Below are 12,055 nucleotides of genomic sequence, written 5' to 3'. Positions count from 1 at the left end.
TTCACCCATGAACTCCATACCCTTTATTTCTCTCTTTGGAAAGTAAACAAACAAAATTAAACACCAAAACAGAAGAAACAGAGAGACACATAAACAAAACCCATAAACACAAAATTGGAAACTATAAAATATAACCAAAAGACTATTAAGACAAAAATTGGTCAAATAAGGTGTCATGAGACAAAAAGTCAACAACAAAAAAAAACCACTGAGTTCATTTTGTTTTGGCCATCTACTGCTGGGCATGGCGCCTACCCTTAAGTAGTTAATATACTCAGTGAGACTATATTAGAGAAAACAAAATCCTTTCCTTAGTAAGTGGGTGTCAACTGCAGAAAGCTTCTCAGTTAGGGGTGGGAGTTCATGTCTATTTCACCTACTCAGTGCTGGAGACCCACTGTGTCTGGCAGTTTTCAAGTATTTTCTGTATCCCGTCTGCTGCCTGTACTTCACCGTGTGGATGCTCTTTCTTTGATGTAACCCCATGTGTCTACACTTGCTCTTTTCTGCACAGCACGGCCTTTTCTGACATTTTGAAGCTGTTTTCTCTTTCCTTCTCGTCCTTCTATGCCTTTAGGGTGACTCTGCCTGCAAGCCATTACCAGCTTCAAGCTTACAGGCTGTTGCCATGGATAATTGTTGCTTAGTCAGTAGAGATAGGAAATCTTTGGGATCTGTCTATGTAAAGATGCAGGGACTTCTGCTTTCCCATGTGGGATAGTTTAATTCAAAGTTCTGTCTCTGTTCCACACCAGGCAAGCAAAGGAGAAGGAACCCTCCTTCAAAGGTCTATCTATATATTGTATTTATCTTCTATTTTCTAAGGTTTTATTTTTGATTACTAATTTTATTTCATTATGGAAAGCACGTGATAAGATTTTATGTCTTAACATATTGAAGGTTTTGTGGTCCAATGACTGCAAAATCTTTTAAGGGTACATGGTAAGGCTGGGCACCAGAGTAACCTGGGAGATTCCCTCCGGTTGACTTTAATAGAGTAAATCATACCTGCACAATTCCGTGTGCCAGGTCAGGGTCTTTTGGGGGACCCTTTCACTCCAGTTACCTCAGAGTTTTAATTTTTTTATGATTACAGATTTTTCTATTTCTGATTTTATTCTGCCAGCTATCATGAAGTTATGTGTATAGGTATAAATGCAAATTTATTTTGTAGTTTGGAGGTCAATTGAATATTTGCCATTGTGAATAGTTTTGCATATTCATCTACAATTCTTTTCTCAATTTCATCTGATTTTAGGACATTTATAATAGATTTTTGTGTGTGACTATAAAAGACAGGATCTGCTGAGTAAATTGGGAACATGGGGACCATGAGAGGGAGAAAAAAGGAGGAAAGCAGAGAAAAATGTATATTCAATAAAGTCAATAATAATTAAAAAAATAAAATGCTATTTTATGTATTGTTTATGGGTGTTTACGGCATCTATATCTGTGCACCATGTGTTTTCTGTACCTATGGAGGCCAGAGCAGGGCATCATATCTTCTAGAACTGGAGTTATAGACATCTGTGAGCTGCCACATAGATGCTGAGAATCTACTCTGCATTCTCTGGAAGAGCAGCCAGTGCTCTTAATCACTGAGCCATCTCTACAGCCCCTCATGGCTGTTTAAATGGCATGTTTTCTTCCACCTCTTTTTATTTATTTGTTTCAATAATCCTGATTTTTATTTTATTTCCTTTCAAACATATATATCTGGTTTTATATTTAAACATATGCTGAAAATATGTCTTTTGAGCTGTTTATGTTGTCTACTTACATTAAAGTAGTTATTGATATATGTTGGTACAAATTTACTAACTTAAGTGTGTATATTTTGATATGCTAGTCTGTTTTACTTTCTTCTTGCCTAAGAGTGATTATCTGTTCATGTGATATAAATAATGAGTGATATAAAGAATATATATATATACATAAGTTATTTCATTTATTTTCTAGGCAATGAAGGCTTTAAAAATACTTGTCAGTGGCTGTCAATCTTTCACAGGCTTGTAAGTATAGTGTTTATCTATTTCATATATATTCAAATGTAAATTACATATATACATATTCATGAACATGTTTTATTCAGTCAATATTTAGAATTGCTCACATGTCTATATTCTTATTTTTCTTATTTTTACTTACTAGCGTATCTCATTAGAAACAGGAGATTCTTTTATTTTGTATGGATGGATATAAAGGTGATTAGTTACCATCCTTAAGATACACACTGCACAGTAGGCGAATATGCCAAGGCAATAGCATAGAAACTTCCTGAAGTGGGCATTAAACTACTTAGGTGCAGTCTTGCCCAACCCTCAAGTTCCCAATTTTGCCTGGCGATCGTGTCTACTTCCAATATCCAGGAGGATTACTATATCTTTTTTTGGGAGTTCACCTTCTTATTATCTTCTCAAGGATCCCAAATTTATAGGCTCGATGTCCTTTAATTATGGCTAGAAACCGATTATGAGTGAGTACATCCCATATTCATCTTTTTGGGTCTGGGTTACCTCACTGGTCGATCACCTTCCTGGACCTGGGGGGAGTTGGGAGGACCGTGGTCTTAGCATAGAGTGGGGAACCCTGATGGCTCCTTGGCCTTGAGAGGGAGGGAGGGGAGGTATGGGTGGAGGGGAGGGGAGGGAAGGGGGAGAAGGAGGGAAGGGGGAAGAGGAGGGGAGGGAGGGGGGAGGAGGAGGGAAGGAGATGGAAATTTTTAAATATAAAAAAAATAAACCATGAGGAAAAAAAAAACAAAAAAAAGAAAAAAAAAATAAAATAGCATAAAAAAAAAACTACTACTTAGGTGGGGGAAGTGCCATCCCCTTGCACTTTCACACGCTGTATTTCAATTGCACAGGAACCTATATATTTGTAAACAGGAAGAGTTTTACTTTCGCTTCTATGACTCCGCTCTCTGTAAGCCTCACACCTTAACTCTTCATGCCGTGTTTTTGTTCACGATGTTGGGGCTTTACCGTTAGCATGACAACACATTGTGGGCAGTGGCTACTAGGATGTAGCGTAACGAAGTTATTTTTATGGGCACATATTTTATAACATCCCTGTCATTGAATTTGTTTTCAGAGTTTCCCTGTAGAACAAGTTGTTGCTTCGGGTGTCAGTATGCTAGACAGAAGGATCTGCTTTTAGCCTGAGCACAGAACTTAAGATCTCTAAACTTCTGACTTATAATAGAGATGGTTGTGAGTCCAGAGTCTCCTGCTTTTGCAGGGGCAAGAGAGACTTTCTGGTCATTGAGTGTGAAATGTGGATTATTATTATTTACTCATCACAGTTTTTATTCCCCAGCTGCAATAGCTTGTGTAAAAGTGTAAAGATTGTTCTTTCAGAAACTGTCCAATTTATTTCATATACTTAGGCACATTATGTGGCTGCTTTGATTTGTCATCATTATATCTCTGACTTCCACAGATGAGGTCTGTATTTTCTCATCTCAGTAAAGTTGTATTGATTTAAGAATAATTTTGGTGATTTTTACTGTTGTTTTGAAATAAAAATTTAATTACAAAATTTCTCTTTTTCCTATCCTCCCTCCAACCTTTCCAATGACCCCCCCCCCAATCTTGATCTACCACTGGCTCTCAAATTCAAGGCCTCTGGCCTCTTCTTTACTTGTCATATACTAAGTATATAGATAAAATCTTTTCAGGCCACATAATATAACTTGTATGCATATGATTTCAGAGCTGGCCACCTGGTATTGAATAACCAATTAGGGTCTGATTCATGGAAAGAGTATTATCTCCCCCCACAGTATTTTTTAGTTGCCTGTATTTCTTTGTCTAGGGTTGGAGCCCAGTGTGATTTCCCCTGTCTGTGTTAGAATGTTAGTTGATATTATCTTTGGTTCAGTATTGTTTAGACAGTCATATTGTTGCGATTCCATGGGTATGGCTTCCCTAAGATTGAAGCAAAAATCTCAAAGTAGACATTCTCTTCCCCTGGCTCTTATAATCTTGTTTGCAACAATGCATCTTAGTATGGTGTAATATTTACATTTTCTTTAATAAATTGCTAATATGTTGCATGGATTTTTATGTATTTACTTGTATTTTTGTCTGCTATTTCAAAAGGAATTTTGGGGGTGAGATATATGTAAATATGTTTTAGGAGGTAGAAGGTATATAAAGAAATTAGGGTGTAGATATATGTACTTTTAAAGACATTATTGTTGATAAAGTTTATATTCTGAACTAGCTTAAGAATAAAGTACAATTTTATGCTTCAATTTAGTTTTCAAATCAGCCAATAAAACTACTTACTGATATAATTGTCTATGGTTTGTTGAGTTGCCAATTACCTAAAGGGATGAAAAATCCTTGTACTGTCTTATGTTTTGTTTTCAAGTAGGAGGTTATACCATTTGTCATAATCATTAGTTGGAATTTAAATAAAATATTAGTGATTCTGGTGAATTTTTGACAAACTACTAGAAAAACATGCTTCCAAAGATTATTAGCATCTAGAATTCAACATATTGTAAATGTACTGATTGTGGTCAAAATTACATCTAACAGTACACTAAGTATAAGCCTTAATATTTATTTCTGGTTTAGATATATAAAAATATGCTTATCCCAGTCTACCTGATGGCCTATTAGTCAGTAGTGAAGCAAGGACCAAAGGAAGGGTTTGGGTTTAGAAGTAAACTCTAATGTTTCTGAGACATTTTCTGTCACTGTAGATACTGCTCAGGTCTCAATTTTCTGATCTTGGGAGGGAAAAGGACTATCTGAGCTTGGAAAATCTCCTTTATAGATCTGTGATTTTGATTTTATTCGTGTCTTGCATTTTATTGCAGTGTCAAATAAGATCACATCAACAATTTCTTAAACCCTGAATGACTGTTAAATCCAGAGTTTTAGTATATCAACCTTGTACTAAATGAGAAAATAGTCAGAGAAATATTTTATATGTTTATAATCTTAGGCAGAGCAAAATAAATTCATTTAATTTTAGAGGTAATATGGTAGATGGCATTTTGTGTGCATATGTCTAGACACAAATATAAATATATACCATACACATATTCACCTACATATATACATGTATAATATATGCATAAACACATACATGTCTGCATATTCACATATACACTTATATTTATATATACTGATTTTGTCTCATTAAAACAGTGACTTTTATCACAGAATTACTTAGATGAAACAGCAGAATTTTTCACTTGATATTGTAGACAAGTATAAAGAAAGCCTTGATTTTAAAAATAAAAATATGAGTCAGAGTTAGCATGTGACAAGTCAGGAGGAGTGGGTGTGACCATCTACACAGTCTGCACGACCAAATACAGATTCAGTGGATCCGGCTTATCTCAGCTGCCAGTCACACACAAAACACTGAACAACTTTGCAGAAGAAACTGGGTTGTTCAAAACAACGGGCAAAAATGTCACAGGTCCCTACTTTACATCACTCAGTTATCCCGATGCTGTGTGAGTTCAGGGTCTGAAAAAAATCAATGATCGATAAATATGGATCCTCTAGGAGAACACGGTTTCAGGAAAACAGATCCTGAACTAACTTTAGATGACAGAGGAGGAAGAACTCATTGGACAGAACATAAGCCCGGCAGTGGAGACAGTTGCCTGTGAGACACGAGGAATCAGTTTGAACAAGGTGAGGCACCATTAGCTGAAACATGGGATGTGAAGAGCACGGACCAATGACGAGACTATGCAGGCCTTGGAGAACCACTAAAGGAGCCAGCCATTGCCCTGATGGCAACGTGAAATGACGCGGCCTCTGAGCAGCATAGTGATGTGAAGGGAACGGTAGGTATCTGAGAAGTATTATTCTGCAGCAAGACCGCGAAAGGATCGTGGGAGAGACAGGAAGTAAGCAGGAAATACAGAATGCTTTAAACATTGAACTAAGAGCATTTTAAGTTTCAGTAAGAAAACATGAACACTAGAGGAAGCAGAAAGAAAACGAATGTGAACTAAAAACAGATTTTTGCGTAAGCTGAGCTTTGCCTAAAATAATTTGCCTATCAGTTTCTATCAGCCAAGTCAGCAATCAAAGAGAGCAAACTCTAATTCAAATGTTGTACTTCAGATATTGAAACAGAGAGCATTCAAAATGAACTCTGAGGCAGAGGCGTGGGAAGTAGTGAGAATCTATGGCTACCGCAGAACCTGATGCAAGGGTTTCAAAGACAGGGTGAGGCCCTGACCAACACGCCGAACTTTTAATCTTCGAGCACTTTAAAGAGATATTATTTCACCATCTATCACTTAATTTGACCCCATGTTTACAAATAGGAGTTTTTTACTAAAGCAAAACATGTTTTGATTGATTTTAGAGATTGCTGAGCTGAAAGTATGAATTTTGTGTTTATATCCAAATATACTAATAATTTATTATAGGGCATATGTATTTAAAAGAGGAAAACCTTTTGAAGAAAAGAATAGTTTTATATGTCAAGTGTAGTTTTTGATAGCAAAACTTAATTTAATTTTTTATGTGTCTATATTGTATGTTGGAAGTGATATTATAATTATTTTGCAAGTGTTCTCTGGCTTAATGTCTAAAACAAAATTAATAGAGAAACCATTACTTAGAAGATCAGAGGGCTATTTGGTTAAAGGTAAAAATAAGACAATAAAAATTAATTTTTAATAAAATCAATATTATCACTTTTAAGATTCTTTCAAAACATCATTATTGTTTATATATAAGAATTTTTAATAAAAATAAGACAAAATAAGGCCAGGAAGTGGTGGCATATGCCTTGAATCCCAGCATTTGTGAGGTAGAGGCAGGTGGATCTCTGTGAGTTCAAGGCCAGCCTGGTCTACAGAGTGAGCTCCATGGCAGGCTCCAAAGCTACAGAGAAAGCCTGTCTCGCAAAAATAAATAAATAAATAAATAAATAAATAAATAAATTTCAAAGAATATGATTGTGGTTTTAATTTGAAGTTTATGGCTGTCATAGAATTGAACTTCAAAATGTAAGAGACTTCTACTGGTCTCAATCTTGTAATTTGAGACTAGAGAAGGTGAGGCCGAAGGATTGCCATGAGTTTGGAGTTTGAAGCCAGAGGGAGACAGATGTCTCGTCTATGGAGTGAGAATATCTTAACACAACAAAAATAAAATATTATTATTATTATTAATAAAAATAAACATTAGTCAATAACTCTACATAGTTTCACAAAAATAATTTCTTCTGATGCCTAGTAAGATCATTTCATAAATCTGAAGACATTTTGCCCAATGCTTTTTCAATAAACATAAATGTCAGTCGCATGCCTTGAATTTTCTCAAGATCTCCTTTCAATATATTTTATAATGAAAGAAATAGTCATTTTCATTTTTCTCTGGCAACATGAATTTCTGGAATGCTATTATAAGCTACTAGAATGCATTTTTACAAGTTTTAGTTCTTATAGTACACTCTTATTACTTCTAGGACACGTTGGTCATTATTATAATGGAATCACACAGTTTTATATCATAAGCTAACACATACATCAACACAAGGGCACAGACCTCATTCACTGTGGCATAGTAGCTTTCGTGCTTGAATGTGGGTGAGTTGTCGTTCCTGTCCCGCACCACAATGCGTACTTCGTGATAGATAACTGTGCCAACCTTCTTGTTGACACACTGGACTTGTACCACGATGGAGTGTATGTTCATTGGGGGCTGCAGGAAGAAATTACATCTTTTTAAACACAGTTTTGGTCAGGGTCTGAGCACTGAAAACACACGAACATTCATTACCAATCCAATTACTTTTTCTCTTTGCACTATGACAGACTTGGGGAAAAAAACAGTGTTGCCCTGGTTTAAAAGAGAAGCTCTTTGGCCTGGAGAGGGAGGGAGTGGGAGTGTGGGTGGAGGGGAGGGGAGGGAAGTGGGCGGAGGGGAGGAGATGAAAATTTTTAATAAAATAAAAAAATAAAATAAAATAAAACTGAAAAAAAGAAACACACATTGCTCAGTACATGCATGAGCTTTAAAGTACATATTTCTTATAAATAAAATTAATTCAAAAGCTAAAAAAGTAAAGATAATTGAGATTATTCCATTGTTCAATTTCATATCTAAGCATAGAAGGTTTCAAGTACTATTATCATCACAGAATTTTGCTGATGAATATAACCAAAGATCAATACTGAGATTTGCTGGGCAAAATTTATTTTCTTTATAAAGTCTGAAAAAGTAATGGCATTAACTTTATTTTTTTATTAACAAAGTATCAATAAACTTCTGAGGTATGAGAGATATTATAACAGTTTGTTCATTTATTCATTATGGGGACAATACTGACAAAACTAATATGAGAAATAAGAACAACTCACAAACCAATCAAATTGAAACTGCACACGTAAACACATATACGTTGTCTATCCTCCATGTCTTCTATATACACCATTTTCTATCGCATCAGGCTCATCGACTTTTCCCTCTGCTTTGTCAGAATAATCCTTAGGGTGCTCTCTCATCTTAAATGCCCTGTCTCTACCATGCCTCATCTTTCCAGCTTCTACTATTAAGTTTTTGTTTACTGTACTTCTCATTCCCAACTTTGTGTATTTTGTGTTTTATATGATTGTTTCGATCTGTGGCCCTTGATGAGGCTGCAAGCCCCCTCCAATCATGGGGTACTATTCTAGAACACTCGTTATACCCTCCACCTAACAGCTGACCTGCGCCTGGGACAGCTGAATAAAGGCTGTCAGAGCTAAACCACCTCCTTTCTCACCCTGTTTCCAGAGATACTGTCTGAATGACCAAGGGAAGTTTACTACGTCTCCAGTGCTTACCTGCTTAACTCTGACCGTGGGATTCCAATAATGTTAAGGGGATGTTACTACAGTTGCCGTAAACATTCACCCATAACTGGGAGCTTATTATGAACAGTTATCAGATATAAACTATCTTCCAGTCACTAAACAATGAATTCCTAACACCTTAAGCTTTTATTCTATATTTATGGCACATTCAGCGTTATCTTTTGCCATGTTTTAGAGGTCCATAAGGAACAATTTATTATTCATCCATTTGCCGTGTGCCATAGATCCCTATAACCTCTTTTTCTGTCCGTCTGTAGGGCTGTTTCAGTGGCCATCCTCCTCCTCACTCTTGACCATATGCCCCGTGTCTGACAATTTCCTAAGTAGATCACCATTGTACACAAACTTTATAATATGAGCACATCTGTGCTGATCGAAAGTAATATGCTGAATCCATCCATAAAAATAAAGTAAATGAAATCTACACAATATAAAGTAATAATTTTGGATTATATGACAAGCTACTTAAACTAATTGATGGACAAGTTAATGATGCCTGGGACTGAGGAAAGCGCCATGTAAATAAGTATATGCCACACATGGAGGCGAGAAGAATGCTGTAGCAAATATGTTTAAACTGCAGCAAAATATTATTTGATTAGAAGGGTCCTTCATGAACAACAAAGACAAGGAGAACAGAACTGGTAAATGGCAGCCTCCTTAAAATTAGCTGAGACACCATTCTGTATTGTGATGATACACTGACATCTATGTGAACAGTGAAGTCAGGTTTGTAGAATGTCTGAGTGACACAAAAACCACAGGAGCAAATAATAAACACCACAACTGAGAATAAAATCATCTCAATCATTTATCATAAATGATGTTGCAGTTTTGCAGTAACACATGTAAGTCCCCAAATTTGTATAAGCAAAAATCTCCTAAATACTGTAAGTGACTACAGACATTAATATGAGCACATACCGATGAAAGAATGATAGCTAAGAGCTACTCTTACATGCCAAAAGCAGAGGTTGGAACACTAACGTAAACCCTGTAGTAATTATTAATAACAGAATCATAAGAACTTGAGATAGTAGATTCTATTTTATAGGAATAACGCAAGTGCATTTTGAGAAAATTTGGCAACTTTCAGAAGTAAGAAAAGACGAAAAGGTTGCCAGTCTAAAGAGTTTTATAAGAGGGCTTCTTAATAAAACATCATCAAATGCAATAGAGAAGCCTACCAGCAAACTCACGCTGAACACCTTCAAACTTCAGCAAAAGGCCAGTTTTAAAGGACTGAGTTGTAGAGGAAGAATCCCAGAACGAACTTAAAAGAACCCCTGTGTCTTTACTTCCAGTTTTAAATATTTTTTATTATTTTTTAAAAATATTTATTTATTTATTATGTATACAATATTCTGTATGTATGTATGCCTGAAGGCCAGAAGAGGGCACCAGACCCCATTACAGATGGCTGTGAGCCACCATGTGGTTGCTGGGAATTGAACTCAGGACCTTTGGAAGAGCAGGCAATGCTCTTAACCTCTGAGCCTTCTCTCCAGCCCCTGATGGTTGTTTTAATAGGCTAGTAGAGAAGACCCTATTTAATTGTAAAAAAAAATAGAGTAAGTATGCCCACTGTTATCCATGGCAAACTCTTAGAAGACAAACAGGTAAGTTCTATTCATCTGACGTTATTCTCCTTCTAAATATTTCAAGAGAGACATATGAAACCACCCATCTTCACTTGCAGTTTTAGATGGGACAGTAGCTCTGGGACAGAAAGGTCACAGATTTTCAAAGGGATTTAAATGCAGTATATGAGAAGCACCCCCTCAGCCCAGCTGATTACCTGTAAATTAGATATAAACAAGTCACCTGGAATGGCTGTCATTCTCAACTTCAACTCCCCATGCAATGCTTAGTGGCATGGATGAACTTGGTAGGCAATAAATTCCAACCACTATGGATTACGCTGAAGTGAAGAGTTCCCTACGGCTAATATTTAAGGCACAGTGTAATTTTGTATTGAAATAAATTCTATTCTCCTGTACAGAAAAGTCATAAATACATCAGGTATAGTCACACTGAGTTGATTAATCAGAGTTTAGGGACACTGTACTGCTTGTGGCAGTGCTGGAGAGTTAGGGACCCTGTAATGCTTACAGAAGTGTTAGGGGAATTTTGGATGAGCTTTCTCAGCTACTGGCAAAAGTCAGCCATAGGAATTCTTCGATAATCTTTCTTCCATACTGAATTCTCTTTACTTGCTCTATTCGTGAAACAAATGTGCCACATATAAACTGTGCGGGATGTATATTTAAAATAATCACATCCATGTACACCCGAAATTCCAAATGAAACCATTATGGAGTCTTTCAAAAGCATACCTGCATGTCTGTGTTTTCGCACACCTGTGTAGCAGGAATGATATGAATCACGCAATTTATGAAGTTTATCTATGGAGAGTAGGATTAGAAGGATGACGTAAAGAAGAACCATTGCAAAGTGCGTAGGATTTTGTAATGAAAGAAGATGGGAAATTAGCCATTTTCTATAACATGTACAAAAGAAGTTACTGATGCCAGCATTGTTCATTGTAACCGTCCTCTGTGGTCTAAAAAGAAGTCACTGTTTTTAGAACCTATTACTTGAAGATTAATGATTTGAAGTTTCATTGCTTAAATTAAAGTATTTTTTTTTGCAAACCTGTAAGACTTGATCTTATTTTTTCATAGAGTACAAAGAAGTGTGTCAAATTCTTACAGGAATGAATGAGTTTGTCATGTCCCCTTACCTCTACCTGTGGATTTACTCACTACCTCAGCAGAATGAATTATTGATGTTTTACATAAAAAGGGAAACAATAAAAATGTGTTCAGAAATCTATATTTCACATTTCTGAAGCCTGAGGCTTGGACTTAAGGCCACAAACACTGTAGGCAAGCAGTCTACCACTGGGGTATATAGTTCAGCCCTGAAAATTATTTGCAAATGAAGAAATAGAGGTAATGACTGTCTAATGTTGTCTACTTCAAAAATTGAATTTAATAAATAATGATATATTTATAGGTGTTACTTAAGAAATAAAATGCTAATTTGAAAATCATAAAATTTATAGATATTTCATAGTTTTTAATAGTATTTGTTTTATGCCAAATTCTAGATTGATTAAAATTAATATGACTTAATCTTTGGATACTAAAGAATATTCTTGTAAAATTTATATCAAATAGGTGTAAATAATCATAATGAAGATAA

The 12,055-nt window shown here is 35.8% G+C and overlaps 1 protein-coding gene across 12 annotated transcripts in view; it reads right to left on the bottom strand.

The window, feature by feature from the left end:
• Pcdh15 (protocadherin related 15) overlaps positions 1-12,055 on the bottom strand; it is a 535,963-nt gene that overhangs the window by 355,600 nt on the left and 168,308 nt on the right. For all 12 annotated transcript variants that reach the window (XM_038341596.1, XM_038341597.1, XM_038341595.1 and 9 more), the window contains one exon: positions 7,539-7,694. In XM_038341596.1, coding sequence (XP_038197524.1) covers positions 7,539-7,694 — 156 coding nt within the window. The remainder of the gene's footprint in view (positions 1-7,538; positions 7,695-12,055) is intronic.

The sequence above is a fragment of the Arvicola amphibius genome, chromosome 9 (genome assembly GCF_903992535.2).
Source record: "Arvicola amphibius chromosome 9, mArvAmp1.2, whole genome shotgun sequence".
NCBI classification, from domain to species: Eukaryota; Metazoa; Chordata; class Mammalia; order Rodentia; family Cricetidae; genus Arvicola; species Arvicola amphibius.
Note: the sequence above shows the minus strand (reverse complement) of the source record. Positions and strands in the feature narration are given on the sequence as shown.